This window comes from Curcuma longa, chromosome 11, assembly GCF_044706935.1.
Source record: "Curcuma longa cultivar G26 ecotype Majalengka, Jawa Barat chromosome 11, ITB_CL_G26_1.1, whole genome shotgun sequence".
NCBI lineage: Eukaryota > Viridiplantae > Streptophyta > Magnoliopsida > Zingiberales > Zingiberaceae > Curcuma > Curcuma longa.
In genome coordinates, this window is record NC_133871.1 from 6,586,929 (window position 1) to 6,604,794 (window position 17,866).

A 17,866-nucleotide genomic window follows, 5' to 3' on the forward strand; every position below is an offset into this window, starting at 1 on the left:
CTAGCCATTTAACATTTAAAGAGTCATTAGTTCAAAGGAATACCTTTTATAGTAGAGTTTTTATAGCCCATTTAAAAGTGATTAGTTTTAAAGTATTCACTAATTAAACACAGTGTTATTATATGCCTTCATAAGGAAGCATACAAGCAGCGATGTTAGAAACACATCAAGCATGGAAGATGAACAACTTTCAAGATAAGCATCAACCAGTAAAAATTAGATTACTACTCGTTTAACAACTCCCTCAAGTTGATTCGCATAAGAAAGCCACAAGCCAATAGTCAAACCCAACCATTTTGAATTCATTTAATTAAATCAAAATTGTTTTGGTCACCCTTTAAAAATAGTCATTACAACATATTAACCTATATAAAGTTTCATTTTTTTTTCTATCTATATACAAGATCTATGAACAAGACGTCAAGAAGTAGATTTTACCCACCTTACAAATGTAAGGAAAGATTCAAAAACCTCACATGATCGGAGTGCTCCTTTTGACCGAGTCTCTACATAATCAATACAAGTATAGTTTAGAAAGAACATAAAATGTAAATAACATATAATAAAGAAATACTACATATATAATTCCTATGACCAAGATTAATGGAGCTCATCTTGATTCACAAATCCATGTACATTCCAATTTAAAGTGGAACATCTTAAATGGACGTCCAATCCTTAAATCTCCAATTTAATAAAGCAAAATCACATGACCATTCAAATTCTAAAATACGAATTAAATAAAATACACTCTTACCTAGCCAGGGAATCAAATGTTAGGGTTCCAACGGTGCAAACACTCAGACAAATCTAGCCTGAACAATGAACACGTATTAGGTCCGATATAGGTAATCACTCAACAGCTCCACCAAGATAAATCCGGGAAACGACAAGTGGCCCGACAATCGCAATCGGACTTTCTGGGAATCTATCACGCCAAACAAATGCCCTTGAAATTTGAATGTATACTTGTAAGTATGAAAGATGGTTGATAGTAGTGAAAAATGGAAAACCAAGTACAACATAGTTTTAGATCTGGAGCATACTATCGTGTTTCATAGTACTGTTGCTCTCCAATTAAAGTGTTAAATAGATCTAGAATTATCTGAAATTTCCCAGATATATGGAGTAGACTCTTTGAAATTTAATCAATCATGAATTCATCTAGAGGTGTGACAGCAACTGGAACTATTTAGGTGCCTGTATATGAATCTTATCCTAACATTGAACTCTATATTTCAATCATCCACTCTTTTTTTTATTTGTTCTAGTAATGAAATCTTCGTTGACATCTCCTCATTGGATAATAAATTCAAGAGATCAAAATGCCAATCCTTACCACCCACAGTTCCATTGGCATTGTTCGGACATTTTGCGAACAACAATTCAGAAACAATTTTGCCAAAATATAATTTTGTAAGCAAAAACGACCTATATTGCATCCACTAATGATACCTCTGATAAATCAGTTTCTATCTCTACATATGAATTTGTCAAGTTCTCAGAATATCAGAAATCACTCTAAGTGATTTCATCTTTCTCTGTCACTGCTATGACTGATTCAAGTAAACACAAAGCATGTCTTGTTTCCTCATCCTCTAAATGGGTCATTAATTCTAGTGCCACAGATCATATGACAAATAATTTTAGTCTCTTTTCTATTTTCCGATCCAAAGCCAACACTTCTACAGTTACATTAGCTGATGGGTCACCATCTTGTGTTCGTGGGTTTGACACTATAATACTACTCCTTTGCTTCCTCTATCCTCTATCTTATATTTACCTAATTTATCCTTTAATTTGCTCTTTGTCAGTCAACTAACCTGTAATCTTAACTGTTACATCTCATTTTTTTTTCCTGATCAATGTTTATTTTAAGATCTTTTGACAAAGAAGATTATTAGTAAAAGATATGAGTCTGGAGGTCTCTACATTCTTGACACATCGCACCCAAAATCTTTTACTTACTCGGGTGTCGCTTCTCCTTTCGAGACTCATTGTAGGTTAGATCATCCATCTCTCCCTTTGCTCAAGAAGCTTTATCCATAATATAGTAAGGTATCTTCATTTGATTGTGAGTCATGTCAGTTTGCAAAACATCACCGTCTTAGTTCGAGTCCTAGAGTAAATAAGCGTGCTATTATTCCTTTCGAATTAGTTCATTCTGATATTTGGGGTCATTGTCCTATTTTATCTAAACTTGGATTTAGGTATTTTTGTTTTTTTTTGTGGATGATTATTCTCATGTAAGTTGGTTATATTTAATGAAAAATCGTTCTAAGTTATTTTCTCTATTTTGTGTGTTTTGCGCTGAGATTAAAAATCAATTTGATATGTTCATTCGTACCTTGAGAAGTGATAATGTCAAAGATTATATATGTCTGATTTATTCCAATCTTATATGGGTCAGAATGACATACTTCATAAAACCTCTTGTGTTGATACTTTATCCCAAAATGATGTGGCAGAACGTAAAAACAGATATCTTGAAACTGCATGGGCCCTTTTATTTCAAATGAATGATCCTAAAATATTTTGGGCTGATGTAGTTTATACATCATGTTTTCTCATTAACTGCATGTCATCCTCTGTTCTTCATTGTGAGATCCCTTTCAAAATAATTTTTCCCAATAAGTCATTGTTTCCTATTTGCTCTAGGATATTTGGTAGCACCTATTTTGTTCAGGATGTTCATTCGTATATCACTAAATTAAACCCGAAGTCTTTGAAGTGTATCTTCCTTGGTTATTCTTGTCTTCAGAAAGGATATAGGTGTTATTGTCCCAATATTAACAAATATCTTGTTTCAATTAATATTACCTTCATGAAAGACACATTATTTTCGATCTTCATCTATTCCGACTCGTCAGGAGGAGGATGATTTGTTGGTATATTCTGACATATCTTCCATACCCGTCTCGGAACCAAATCCTGTCAAGTCTCTTCTTATTCAAGTCTACTCTAGGCAACGACCTCTTGATTCAGGTCATGCACCTCCTTCGTCAGCAGATCCAGTCCTATGCGACAATCTTCTTATTACGCTACGCAAAAGTAAATGTCAATGTACCTATCCTACTTTTTTTGTTTCTTATAACGGGTTATCATCTTCCTCTTATTCTTTTATTGCTTCACTTGATTCCGTAAAGTCATATCTCAACTTGGTTGGTATGATACAATGATAGAGGAGATGAATGTTTTAGATGACAATGTCACTTGGGACTTAGTCGATTTACCTTCAGAAAAATGAGTCATTGGATGCAAATAGGTGTTTACAGTTAAAGTCAATTCGGATGGGTTAGATGCCAGATTAAAAGCCCGTCTTATCGCAAAGAGCTTTGCTCAGACCTATGATGTGGACTATTCTGACACTTTTTTTCCTATTGCAAAATTGATATTTGTTTGATTGTTTATTTTAATGACTGCTACTCATCATTGACCTTTACATCAACTTGATATCAAGAATGCTTTTCTTCATGGAGATCTTCAGGAAGAATGTATATGGAGCAACCTTCTGATTTTGTTGCTCAGGAGGAGTTAGGGCAAGTTTATTGTCTTTGAAAGTCTTTGTATGGTTTGAAACAAAGCCCTCGTGCTTGGTTTGAAAAATTTAATCAAATTGTTAAAAATTTTGGTATGATTATAAGCAAATCTGATCATTCTGTGTTCTACAAGCAATCATAAGCTAGTATCATCCTATTAGTTGTGTATGTGGATGATATTGTTATTACCGAAAGCGATGCTATGGGAATCACATCCAGTATTTCTTGGGTGTTGAAGTTACAGAAAATAAAAAAAAGTATATTTTTATCTCAGAGGAAATATATCTTCAACCTATTAACTGAGACAGGAAAATTGGGAGTAAAGACCTGCTATAAAGAGCAAATTAGTGTTGTAAGTCAGTTTATGTCAACTCCAGCAATTCATCATTAGACAGTGATAGAGCAAATTTTGTTTTACTTGAAAGGAGCAACTGGACGAGGTATCATATATGCAAATCATGGACACTCATATTGAATGTTTTTCTGATGCAGATTGAGTAGGTTCCAAAATGGATAGAAGATTTACTTTAGGTTATTGTATCTTTGTTGGAGGAAATTTAGTCTCATAGAAGAGTAAGAAATAAAATGTTATTTCACAATCTAGTGCAGAGTCAGAATATAGAGTTATGACACAATCTGTGTGTGAGATAATGTAGATATATCAAGTCTTAACTGAAGTAGGTCTTAAGCCTTCAGTACCAACAAAATTGTGGTGTGAAAATCAAGTTGCTCTTCATATTGCATCGAATCCTGTGTTTCATGAACGAACTAAGCACATTGTAATTGATAGTCATTTTGTTCGTGAAAAGATTCAATAAAACTTGATTTCTACCGGATATATGAAGACTGATAAACAATTAAAGGACATCTTCACAAAAGCTTTAAATGAAATTCAGATTGATTATCTTTGTAACAAGTTGGGCATGATTAATATCTATGCTCCAACTTGAAGGAGAGTATATATATATATATAGCAGTATATATCATTAGCTGTCAATTATGTTAGCTGTTAAAGATAGTTTCCTAAGATAGATTTCTAGTCTTGTATATAAATATACCTCATCTTTTAATAAAAGGTATTCTATTCTTTTCATCTCAAATAACAGTAAGTGAAATGAAACAAAACGGTAATCTTTGGCAACAGTATGCCACTGTAGGGGCAATTTGCAAGAGGGAATACCTTGGGCGCATAATGAAATTCTACATGAGGTTTTTTTAATCTATTCATTTCTCAACTTGTAAAAACTGATGGAGGGTTGAAAGTGAAAATACTCAACGGTTGAAACAAACCTGGGATACAATCATGTCCAATATGTATGGTTCCTGAACTGTGTAGATATTGATTCTGTTAAAAATCTCACAATCTCTTCTCTCTCAACTTCCTTTTCCTTTTTAAATTCTAGATGACGAACCTGACAACACAAGCATTTTAATATTAGTACGAGGAAACAGAAAGAAGTTTAATGATAGGTATCATTTAACTGAATGTAGATAAAAATATACTCATGCATCAAAAAGCAAAATATGATTTCTTAAACTTTCCTTCCGATTAATACTGAATTTAACTATCTGAATGATAACTATATTTACTCCTTTTCTCTTCTGGTGTCTTCCTAATTTTGGCATTTTATCCAATTGTGCAGTTAGTTTGATATTATAAAGCTGTACTTCATGATTTCAAATTTAACCTGCATGCTTTGTGCAGTTGAGGTTCCAAAAGTACTCTTTCATTTGCTCAAAAAATCTCAACTTGGAAGTCGTGGAAGAGAAACAAAGAAGGGCTTCCATCAAAATGGAAACCGATAGAAGCCAAGTCTCTTGGGCTTACAACGCAATGATGGTGCCACGTTCTATCAAAGTTGGGGACCTAATCCTTCGAAGAATTAAGCCTGCGGGAGAAGTTAGTAAGCTCAACTCCAAATAGGAAGGATCGTTCAAGGTGATTTAAAACCTTAGCGATGGAGTTTATTACCTAGAGGATGCGCAAGGAAAAGTACTCGAGAAGTCGTGGAACACTTTCACTTACGCCCATGGTAACTACTCTCTTACAGAACCTAAGGCCTTGTATTCAATGTCAAAACCCAACAGAGTTTTACCTATAAGCAAAGGTCTACTCTTAATATATTATATTTTAAATTGCAAATGTTGATTCCATTAAGTGGCCAAGTTCCTTATTATCTCTCTCCGACCTCAGTGGTTCGCCTAGAGGTCGCTGGATCTAGTTCTCTATTATGTGTCCCTGATCTCCTTAGTGGATTACCTAAATGTTGTGGGATTGAATTCTCTGTTATTTGCCCCTGCCCTCAGTAGATTACCTAAAGATCGCAGGATTGAGTTCTCTACTAGATCTCCTTGACCTCAGTGGATTACCTGAAGGTCATGGGATCGAGTTCTATACTATTTTAGTATGGAGGAAACTCACAAAATAAAGCAATGGAATAAGTGCAGGTTTGATAAAGAAAAGATTTAAGTTAAAATGCATATACTAGAACCAAGAGGCTAATTAGGCTACAGTAGTATGCACGAAGCCTCGGAAATATCTCAATTTGCAACGTTTTAATATTCCTGCTGATTGGGAGTATAAAAACAAATAATTTTGAAAAACTGCATGTAAATAAAAATCAGATGATCGGAGAATTATTTAACTTTAACTAGGGAATGCCTATTACTATATATTCACCTTCCCAAGGATCATCATCTAAATAGCTATTAAAATGGATCAGTATTACCTTCACTAGACTTCCTTGTGATAGACCAGCTTCAGTTATTATTACTAGACATTTAATATCATTCTCACTAGCATACTCATATTGTTCTTTGAAACTTGGATCTTTCTGGGGAAGAAACTCAGCCTGAGAACAATTGTATTTCTTTTTTAAAAATAATATAAATTTTTGGATAAGAAATTCCTCAACAGAGTACTAGGATAGCTGAACTTTTCATAGTGATGACCTTTATGTTAGCTTCCCAGAACTCTGCAACAAGTTTCATGCGCTCCTGCAGCAGTCCACCCCCTCCCCTTGAGCACACAAGAACATGAGTATTTGGTTCATATCTGATAAAGGAATATTCAAAGCAATTTACTTTTCCAAGTTCAAAAAAAAAAGAAATCAACAACACTCACAAGAACATTTAGCACTTGTAATTATTTAAGTATAGAACAGCTTTGTAGAGACCTGGAAGGCATTATTTCTACTGAAGAATGCAAAAGAATTTTCTCCAATGCAATGCTAACTCCAACAGCACCAGGTGCGATAGATCTCTGTAAAATGATACAGCATCACAGTTTTGATAACCATAGCCTAACTTTAAGCAAGAATAATCCTATGGCAAATCACTTGACCGAGAAATTGTACAACAAACAAATGTGCAGATACATAAACCATACAAGTCATAACAACACAGATCATTAATCGATTGGTAACGTGATTCCATTATCTGAACACTAAGGCTATGTTTACTTGAGGGAAAAGGAATTAGGGGAGAATGGATGGGGAGAAAAAAGAGAAAGAAAAAAAATTAAAATTTGTTATTTACTTGAAGAAGAAATAGGGTTTGTTGCCTGATCTTTGAATTGCTCAAGCCAAAAACTGTGAAGAAGCTCACGTCTTCGACTTGCAAAATTGGCAGACATGTAGAAGGGACTACAAGAACCAAATTGAAACCAAGATTAGAGGATATGGTTACACTAGAAGACTCCTAGAAATGCATTAGTCCTGATTTGGTTTGAATCCACTAGCCTAAATCCATGAGTGAGTTTTGGCCAAAAATCACGATGGTCGTAAAATGTCCAAAATCTGAAATTTTCAACATGGTAGAGTTAAGGGAGTCCCACGAACATATTGGTGTTGTTATTGAGTGAATATACTAGGTTTAAGTTTAACAGTGAGTTTGTATCAAATTTATTCAAAATTAAATATATTCAAAAACTCACAGTAGCCTATCCAACATGATTTGAATTGATTTGGATGTGACCAAAACTGACTGATAGACTTAGACGTATTAGATTCAATCCAAATCAGGATCAGTAGCCTATCCAACATGATTTGAATTGATTTGGATGTGACCAAAACTGACTGATAGACTTAGACGTATTAGATTCAATCCAAATCAGGATCAATGTATTCTCTCTTGAGTGTAACCATGCCTCCAATCTTAGTTTTACACCCTATTGCCCCCGGGGCATAGCCGAATTGATTCTCAGGTGGCACATTTGTCACATTGGGCACTGGTAGAATCGCGGGGTTGATAGTCGGGAATGCCCTCCCAATTGGGGGCATGCCTCGGTACCTGATTTACCTGCCTATATCTCGCTATGACTTCGCTGATACTGGGTCGCTTGGGGTGGACAAATATTAATTTCAAAACTCTATAAAACATAGTCCGTTTTTCAAGATTTTAAATGTGTTTAGTGGTTTAGGTGGTTCGGGTGGATTGGGCAAGTGCATGTGCAAAAGGAGGGGTATTTTATGAAAGAGGTGCATGATTTGGTAAATACAAAAGTGTAGCACGTGATTCACATATTAATGAAAGTGGAAGTGCATATAAAATCAATGATGCATCCTAGATAGCTAAGTTTAGAGATGCCAAAATAGGTCGATCGAGTCGAGCACGACTCGGCCCCGATCGACTAATTTTCTTAGTGTGTCGAGTCAAGCTTAGTCCGATCTGTCATGGGTCATGCCAAGCACGATGTATGAGTTTAGGTCAGTCGTCCAACACGAGCTTAATTCAGCCATGGCTAGGCAACCTAGGCCATAGCCCATTTTTTTATAAATAAAATGATAAAAAATATTTTTAAAAAATCTTTAAATAAAAAAAGGAAAAAATCATAAAGATTAGAAAAATATGTTTTATATTTTTTATAAATTTTCTTAGATATTTGTTAAAAATAAATTTTCTTTTTTTTTATTTTTTATGTTTAAGAATTAGGTTAAGCCCAACATGCAAGTCATGCTCGACCCGAGTCTATGTCAAGCATAGTACAACCCAAGATCGAGTCCACACACCAAGCTTCCCTCGCTCGGTTAAAAATGCAGAGCAGATCAGGCTTGGCATGACACGACCCAAAGATTATCAAGCAATGTTAGGAACAATCTAGCATCTATAGTTTTGGATAAGAACTTGAAGTTCATTAGTTATATTTGGAAAACCCCATGTATGTTACTCAGAACCCAACTTAAATTTTAGCCTTTCTTCCATATGTAGAGTGATGAATAAACTAAGATCATGATTGGTAATTTACGAAATTTACTTAGGTGTCTAGTGGAAAAAACAAAGTCTTGGGGATTTTTATTTTTCCACTTCTCGAATTTACCTATAATGATTCGATAAACCGACCCACTAATTATAGTCCATTCAACGACACACATAGGTGTAAACCTTGCGAACCTATTGTCTTGATTCATTTTACTTACCGCTTCTTTTTTATCTAAGTTAAGAGCTTTACTAAGCATATTCAAGAGATTAACATCGATATGTGGAGGAAAATTGCACTAAATTATGAAGTTTATAAAATTCAAAGTACACACTAAAAATTTGAGGAGCATAATGCAGGAAACTGTTTGTTAGTATCTAGCTGATACTTTTCTAAGATCTTTGTTTTAAAAGTTTCACACTTGCTCCTCTAGCCCTTTTAAAATTTGAAAAAAATGATTTAATGCATAAGAATATTAGTCAAATTTTTAATATTGAGCATTCACTGCATTAAGGGACATACAAATTTTCTTCTGTATTTGTTATTTGCCTAGAATCTTACATTTACAGTCTTAATTCCTACACTCTTATCTGCGATGCAACTCATTCTATAGATTGAGTGCATTATTGTTATCTCCTCACAACAACATCCGGAGGTTCCTAGTTCCTGGGAAGGGGCTTTCCGACATCAATGGCGCTTGGGTTACTAGGGAAGAGCTTCATCATCTTGCTCCTGACTTGAAAAAATAAAGCAACATTAAGTTACTTCATCTATAGAGGTGACCCCCACCCCCACTCTGTACCGACATAAGCTGTTAGATCTTAATCATCCCACTTGACGAAGTATAGTTCTTCTTGGTGGAGTAGGATACACATTAGGAAATAAATCTAATTTTAAATTATGTTAACTTTAGGGTTGACTCAAATCATTGGATAATTAGTTATGTTAGTAGGTAACTCATCTCTAACTTATAATTAATTAATATGCTTATTATATTGCTGATTTTATTGAGTTATTTTCTATTTTGTCATATAAAAGTGTCTATTATCCCATCTCCTATGTAATAGTCAACTTTTTATTAACAACAATTCTATTTTTCTTCTCTATGTGAGATTTCCTCTGTCTGAGGTTCGTGTCATTCCCACACTAGGTCAATTGTTCCAACTTGGAAAAGAGTGTTACATATAAATAAGACCTAATCTTGTGCCTAATATTCTGATAAAAATAGTTATTATAATCTATAGCAATTAAAACACAATTTATACAAACCATATTTTTCTTCTAAACCAAAACTAGAACTGTATGGTTCAAATATATACCAATTCCTAATGTATGTATAGCCAGTACAACTCCAAATGAAACCATCTAGTATAAAATCAAGCTGTTGAAATATAAATTTATACCCGAAGCACCTAACGTACATTGAGTGGCAAACAACTTATGTTTCTATAACTTACATATTCACTTTCCCATGTCTGTTGAATCAAATGATCATATCGACCTCCAATAGCAAGTAAAGTTGCCTCAGAACTCCTCGAGCCACTCTCTTTCAAGTATATCTAATTACACAGAGAGGATCAAAGATTAGATGCTATAAAAATACTGCATAACGGAAATTTTATGTTAAAGAAAGCTGCACAAAAATAGTTAAACCAACATAAGGGCCTGTAAAAATGGAATAAATATGACAGAATTTCAGGTTAGATCACATCCAGGTTTAATAACAGCCAAAATGATCCAACCTCAACACGATAATCAAGTGTTACCAAGTGGTATGTTTAACTTGCACAACAGTACTGATATGTTATAAATTATTTGTAAGCTTCTCTAACAATTATCAATAAGTATATATATTTTTTGGTATGTCTCATAAGAAAACTAATGAAGAAAAAATGAGAATAGAATTATTGGCATATAATCTTGCTTGAAAAGTTTATGATAGAATTCCTATCTAGCTATTATAATGAGATTTAGAGAGGAAGGTAATCATCAGCAATTGCTAATCTAAAACATCATGGACAAATTATGTACAGAATCAACCACATCTTACTAAATAAACCAAGACTATATACCAATTCATACATTAATCAAACCAACTCGAATGTAAATAATGACATGACAGATAACCAGTAGAAGTGAATAAGAGAATTTGGGAAGCAATTCAATATACACAAGAGGAAACAAGACCAAATCATATATGGATTCTCTGTGACCTACACAACACTCCCAAGTATCATCTTAGCTTATCCCATACTACTTCACACAATGTTAGACTGTGGTTTTCACAACTCCACTCCCAAATATCATCTTTGCTCCTCATATTCAACTTCTCTAAAACCTACATGTTAATAGACATTTTACCTCACTAAAACTTATTAAACTATTATTCTCTTTCAGCATTGGTCCAGTAAAAGAAGAGAAGCATAAATCATAAATCAAAAAAAAAAGATGTTCTTTAGTTCAAACTTCTGATGGATGGAAGGGGCAGCAAACAAAGGATGATTACCTGAAAGAAAAGACTCTGGTAATATGTTTCGGTTGGAGGCATTAGAACATCGATTGAGATATTTTGTTCAATATTCCAAAACCTTAAATATCTAAGAAGAGCTGACATGTCCTCAAGAGCCTGGAGAGTGGATTTATCTGCAAATGTACTATCTTCCATAATTTACAGCCATTGTATATAAAGATGACAAGATAAAATTATTAAGATACTGACCTGGAGAAAGTGCTCCACGGAGCCTTGCAAGGGCTTGATCTGCTGGTCCACAAAATCTTAAATCTGCTAACTGAAGTCTATTAACAAGTGCTTCAGATACATTAAGTTCCTGAGAATGGAGTATAATGCACTTATAAATATCTGTGCTCTAACTTTGTAAATTGTTTCCACGAGTCTATCAGTCTGCTGTTGGCACTAGGTTGACAGCCTACTTCAATTTTTTTGTGCAAATCATCTAATGAAACAGTATAACTGATAAAAAAATTTTAGCAATTATTATCAAAAAGCTTTACTAAATTTATGCCTTAATCATTACACAGGTGCATGTATTCTCTAAGAATGCATTGTGAAGTAATTAACTAAAAGTTTTCAAATCCTACATTACTGTCTGTGCCGTGATATATGTGCCAACCACTGTTTCAATTGACAAACCTACAAGGCTTACCTAAAACCATGTCTGTCTTCCACTAGTACAACTTGGTGTTTTTTGTTACTTGTCAGGATAGTGAGAACTTATACTGTGGCATATAAGTGGCAATTTTGAGCGGTGGCATATGCAATCCTTGTGCACATATGAATTGGGAGTTACAAAAGCTAGTTGGATACCTGTAGAAGTTGCCGGCGGACAAAATTCCAACTTAATTTACGATGAGAAGACTGTGGATAAGATGAACCTATGATGGATATCAACTGCATTTAATATAAAGAATCAGGTTTTGCTTAAATATTTTTGAGAGAATAGATCTGATACATACCTCTGCTACATTTTGTCTCAATTCATGTGGTATTCCCACCCATGACCAAATAGATTCCAGAATTTGGCTATGATTCAAATGGATTTGCAATGCATTTGAAGGGAAAAAGTGCATTGCTATATCCAATGCTACCTGATAATCAAAATTTCACAAAGATAAAAAGAAGAGCAGATTAAAGAGTTTTATTTATAACTAAAACCACAAAATACTAAAGAAATTATTCAAACAATTGAAAACCGAATTATGCAAAATATAATTTTCTGCAGTATCTGAGGAATATCACAATAGCATTCAAGCAAGACGAATGGTGCCACCTTAAAATCTGCCAGGGGTCAGCAAGGTGGCTTCTAAATTTCATAAAGACTACTATCCAATACTGGATGTTAAAAGACCAGCATCTAGTTATATAGCTACTGGGCCTTACCTCCAAAATCCAAAAAGGTCTAGCTGGGCATCTGTAATGTCAGGAGGCTACTTTGGCCATCACCAAGTTCTCCTCACGTCTTACTATCTGTTCTCTTATAGCAAAACCATCTTAAGCTCAAAATTTCTCAAAAATTACCTACAATTAGTTTTACTGTCATTTATATTCAAAATCTGCTGTTCTATTGCTGTGTTTCACATGGAAAGGGTCATCTTTGTAGGTTAGATAAGTATTGTGAGGATTAAGTTTTCAGAGTTTTGGAGATTTGTTATATTTGAGGTTTGATTAGGGATTGATAATGGACCAAAGGAGTTAATTGAAGGTAATTATTGGGAATTAGGATTATTTATGGCAGAAATGGTTGAGTTAAAACTGAACCATTCCCAAGGTTATCAGGCGTTATTTCAGAGGTATGTTTAGAGTTTGTTGTGAGTTAATAAATTGATACGGATTCACTTTGGGCTCAAACCAGGCTTGAATTGCACTTGACTTGGGAAAGTTATAGTTAAATCAGTGTTCAACCAAATTCAACCGGTTCTGTTCAGTTCAGTTTGGAACAGAATATTTGGATTTGCAGGATAACTTAATCTCTACCCATACTTCTTGTTATGTTGCGAAGTTTGCTCAAAGGGTAGATGAATATAATTAGGGGTTAATATTAGGGGAATTCACAAACGACAGGATGTGCAGATGCTCATTTAATGCTATTAAGTTCTATTTAGGAATAATCTGGTTTTAGAGCTGGTTAAGAGTGGGAATAGCTGTAGATAATAAAGACATATAGAATGGAGAGTGCCAAAGAATTATCAAACACTAATGTCAACAAATATAAAGTTGGGTATAGATTCTGAAGGTAAAATGACCCTAAGTATTACAAAAGGTTGGTTGGTAGTGTACTATATTTAACGACTAACAACTAGGAGACCTAATATCCTATGAGATAGGATGTGAGTTCCTACCAAAATTAAGTCACAAACTAGTTGCTCCCAGTAGTAGAATCTCTCTATCAATAAATTTTCTCATTAATCGAGAATCCAATGATCACTATAAAGGATTTTTTTTTCTCACCAGGGCATGGCACATTGGCAAGCGGCTAGACACGTCCATCAAGCGGCGAGGGTTCGATCCCTAGCAAGATGCACTTACGGCGATCGAATTTCTTGTGTGCATGGGTGCCCTTGTTAAGAGCCGACGCTTTTCCTGGATTTACTTGGCGTACGGAATGTGGGCCGGACCGTCATCTAAGGATTAATTGGCTCATAGGATCCAGATACCTTGTAAACAAAAAAAAATTATAAAGGAATTTTGTTAACGATTACCCTCTTTCCACTATAAAGGATTAGTTGGTAGTTTACTATAATCTTTCGTCTACAAATTCATTTTTTCATTGACTACTCTCACCTCCTAATATGATCCTCACATCATCATTCTATGATGACACTCTTACCCGATCCCAAGGTAATCCTATCACTAGTTCGTCGCCTTTGGTATTATTGTATTATGATTACATGAGAATGTAGTGATCGACAAGTGGCTAATTTGTTTGTTAATGAACTTCTATTGCAAACATCTATTTAATTCTAATAGCAACGCATCCTTGCTCATGACCAAGATTATAAGATCCTTTCTATTAGGACCTTGAGGAATTAGTTCGAGGGGTGAATAACAATTGACTTTCAAATACAATCTTATACAACAACCAAGTATTATTCCACTAGATAGGATAGGCTATATGGATCCTTATACATCATTGGACTGTATTTCCTACTATATCATCATATATATTTAAATAAATTTTATCATATTTATCATTTGATAACTAAGTCTTCTTTAGTCTTCCTCTTCCTCATTTAATGTGCATATTGATCATAATTTCACATCACCTAACTGAAGCATTTATTGATCGTTTAAGTACACGATCATACCATCTTAAATGCATCTCTCGGAGTTTTTTTTCAATAAGTGCAAACCTGATTTTCTCTCTAATGTTCTCATTTCTTATTCTGTTCATCCTCGTATGTCCGCACATCCACCTTAACATCTTCATATCCACAACTTTCATCTTTTGCCCATGTACTCGAATCATAGCCTAAAATTCAACTTCATATAACATAGCAGGTTTAACCACATTTTACAGTTCACTTTAAATTTTAGAGGTACTTTATGATTACAAGAAACACCTAATACTTTCCTCCATTTCAATTATTCTGCTTGTATTCTATCTAATTTCAATCATCTCAGATAACTTATCTCATATCTTAACAATTGTCTTATTACGCCTAATATTGCTAACCTTAAATTACATATATTGTCTTTACTCTATTAAACCTAAAATCTTTCACTTTCAATATTTTTTGATAATATTCGAATTTAGCATTTACTCCTTCATGTGTTTTATCTATCAAAACAATATCTGCAAACAACATACACCATGATAACATGTCTTAGATGTATCCAGTGAATTCATCCATGATTAGTATAAAAGATGAGACTTAGAGTTAATCTTTGATGTCACCCTATCTTTATAGAAAATGTTTCGATTAATTTGTCTTGAGTCTTCACTCTTATCATTACATCCTCATACATATCCTTAATTATTTCACTATACACTATACTAACACCTTTCATTTCTAGAATTCTCCACATAATTTTCCTTACAAGTTGTCATAAGTTTTTTCTAGGTCAACAAATACCATGTACAAATATTACTTCTATTCTCGATATTTTCAATTAGTTTCCTAAGAAGATGTATAGCTTCTATTGTTGACTTTTGAAATATGAATCCAAATTGATTTTTAGTCACCATAGTCTCCTTCCTTAGACTTTTTTCTATTACTTTTTTCTAAAATGTTATGATATGACTCATTAACTTAATGCCCTTATAATTTGCACAATTTTATGTCTCTTTTATTTTTACGTAGGACTAGAGTACTTACCCTCACTGATTAAGTCTTTTTTTGTCAATATCAGATTGAATAACTTCGTAAGTCATTCAATACTCTATTTTCCTACACTTTCATGCCTGTATCGAAATGTCATTTGATCCAACTACTTTGTCATTTTGCATCCAATTTAAGCTTGTTCTACTTCTGAAATTTGAATTCTACGATAAAAATTTAAATTTCTATACTCCTACAACCTACTTAAATTACCTAAGTTAAGTTGATCATCTAAAATTTCATTAAAAAGTTAATAAAAATACCTCTTCCATCTCTCTTTTATTTCCTCCTCACTCACTAGTATTTTATTGCATTCATCCTTAATGGATCTTATTTGGGTAAGATTTCTTATTTTTCTCTCTCTTATGTTAACTATTATATAGATGTCTCTTTCCCCTTCTTTTGTATCCAGTTGTTGATATAAGCGCTCAAAAGTTTCAATCTTTGCTTCAATCACTACTTTATTGATAAATTGATTGCAAATACAATCTTATACTCTTACAAATAGTATAGCAAGATCACACAAACACAATTAAGCAGCGGAAATGAAAAATGTAAAGCAAGTCAATGCATACCAACACTAACAAAGTGATGTAATATGGTTCGGAACCCTTGTTTATACTCTACGGTCTAACTCATAGATGAGTCACTCAAAAGCCCATTATCTTTCTGCTTCACAGATAACTTTTGGAGGTGCAGAAACCTCTTACTACACCAAGCTTTACAATATGAGTTTAGAAGATATGGCAAAGAGTACAAGAGATAAGGCTTGATGGATTATTCAATCTATATCTCGTCAACCTTCAAACACACCCCTTGATACTCCTTTTATAGCCTTCACTCTTCTTCTGCTTTACTTACTCTATAATCCACTATCACTCACTAATTTCCCAATCACTTCTGCTTGCAGCCTACCAATAGCTATTCCAATCAACTAGATTCCACCATTTGTCGATTGATCTCCTGTAAACCCTAGGTCATCCAACTATTGTAGCTCAACTTTCTCAAATCAACAACTATTTTTTTTACTTTCCTACTATAATATTAGTCGATTGAAATTTATCATCCGTTAATAAACACCATATCACTTAACTGTCTAATCAACTATGTTCCAAACAAAAATATTTTGTTCACAAGCAATTGAACCTCAATCAACTCCTTAGATGACTCAGCTCACTAAACGATTAGAACCGCCTACATTTGGTTGGACCAACTACGATCATTCTAATCATTGAGACTTTGCCTAAGTTGAGATCTACCTTCTCCCTCTCAACTCTCACAACTCACACGAGAGCTCACCAAGGTCATCTCTCATTAGTTTCTTAAGTCCTTAGATGAACCGAGCACACGACTCACTCCACGTGCCATCATTCACTCTTCCCTGACATAGTTCGTCTTCTTCCAACTAGTGTCAATGTTGCGTCTAGATACTCCTCGTCCTGTAATTCCTCAAATGTTTCATGTCATCTTCTCCGATCTCTAGCGGACCTCGAGTCATCAAACCAAGTAACATGGCTATGTTAAGTGAATACCCCAATAGACCTCGTTGAGTCACAAGCTCCATTAAAACCCTTTGATTAAACACATATCAAATACAAATGCAAGGTCTAACTTAAACCCTATGCATAAACATTAGATACCAAGGTCGAACCAAGCCACTTAAGGTATGATTGCACTAACACCCTCTTCCCCCTTCCATGTGTCAAACCTTTACATCTTGCAAGCACTTATAGCCTCACCCTATTTTGTTTGTCGCCTCCTCTAACAACGGCAAACAGAGTAGTTGTGCCCTCTTCTCTACTCCACATTGAAAGTCCTCATTTGCGAGCAACACCATACAAGCAACCATCAATTGTGTTCTTCCTTTGATCTCTCAAGCAATAATTTCCTCTAACACTAGATTGACTTCTGACTACAACGTGCAAAGTAGTATACATCGCACCAATGATTCACATGGTGATTTTCTACATGTTTCCTCCAAATGGTAGTGACATGAATATCTCGTGTTTGTGATTATTAATTGAAATACAACTTCAATTCAAAATATTGAATCCCTTGACTAATTCATAAATACATCCAACCATTAGCTAAGTTGATTGCCATGAAAAAATTGAATTGGAAAAGCCATACTTCGTGGGCTACAACATTTTGTGTTTTAATATCATGAAGGTAGACAAAATTGTGTAAGTTTTGAAAAAATAAAACTTAAGTATTAGTGTTAGGTATTACAAAATGTGAGAAAAAAATCATTTCTAGTTTAAGAACTAGAAGGTTGAATTTAAGAGAAAAAATA

General features: G+C 34.2%; 1 protein-coding gene across 6 annotated transcripts in view; it reads right to left on the reverse strand.

The window, feature by feature from the left end:
* Positions 1–283: 283 nt before the first annotated feature.
* LOC141838399 (eIF-2-alpha kinase GCN2) overlaps positions 284–17,866 on the reverse strand; it is a 54,419-nt gene continuing 36,836 nt past the window's right edge. For 2 of the 6 annotated variants that reach the window (XR_012602638.1, XR_012602640.1), the window contains 11 exons: positions 12,211–12,342; positions 12,062–12,145; positions 11,456–11,564; positions 11,243–11,379; positions 10,194–10,295; positions 6,716–6,801; positions 6,492–6,594; positions 6,269–6,391; positions 4,830–4,951; positions 758–815; positions 284–506 (listed from right to left, as the gene is read on the reverse strand). Coding sequence is in view for 3 of the 6 variants with exons in the window: in XM_074725853.1 (XP_074581954.1) it covers positions 4,841–4,951; positions 6,269–6,391; positions 6,492–6,594; positions 6,716–6,801; positions 10,194–10,295; positions 11,243–11,379; positions 11,456–11,564; positions 12,062–12,145; positions 12,211–12,342 (987 nt within the window). In the remaining 3 variants the exon portion in view is untranslated. Of the gene's footprint in view, positions 507–757; positions 816–4,829; positions 4,952–6,268; positions 6,392–6,491; positions 6,595–6,715; positions 6,802–10,193; positions 10,296–11,242; positions 11,380–11,455; positions 11,565–12,061; positions 12,146–12,210; positions 12,343–17,866 lie in introns of those variants that run through there. The other 4 variants (XR_012602639.1, XM_074725854.1, XM_074725853.1 and 1 more) reach the window with 4 other exon arrangements.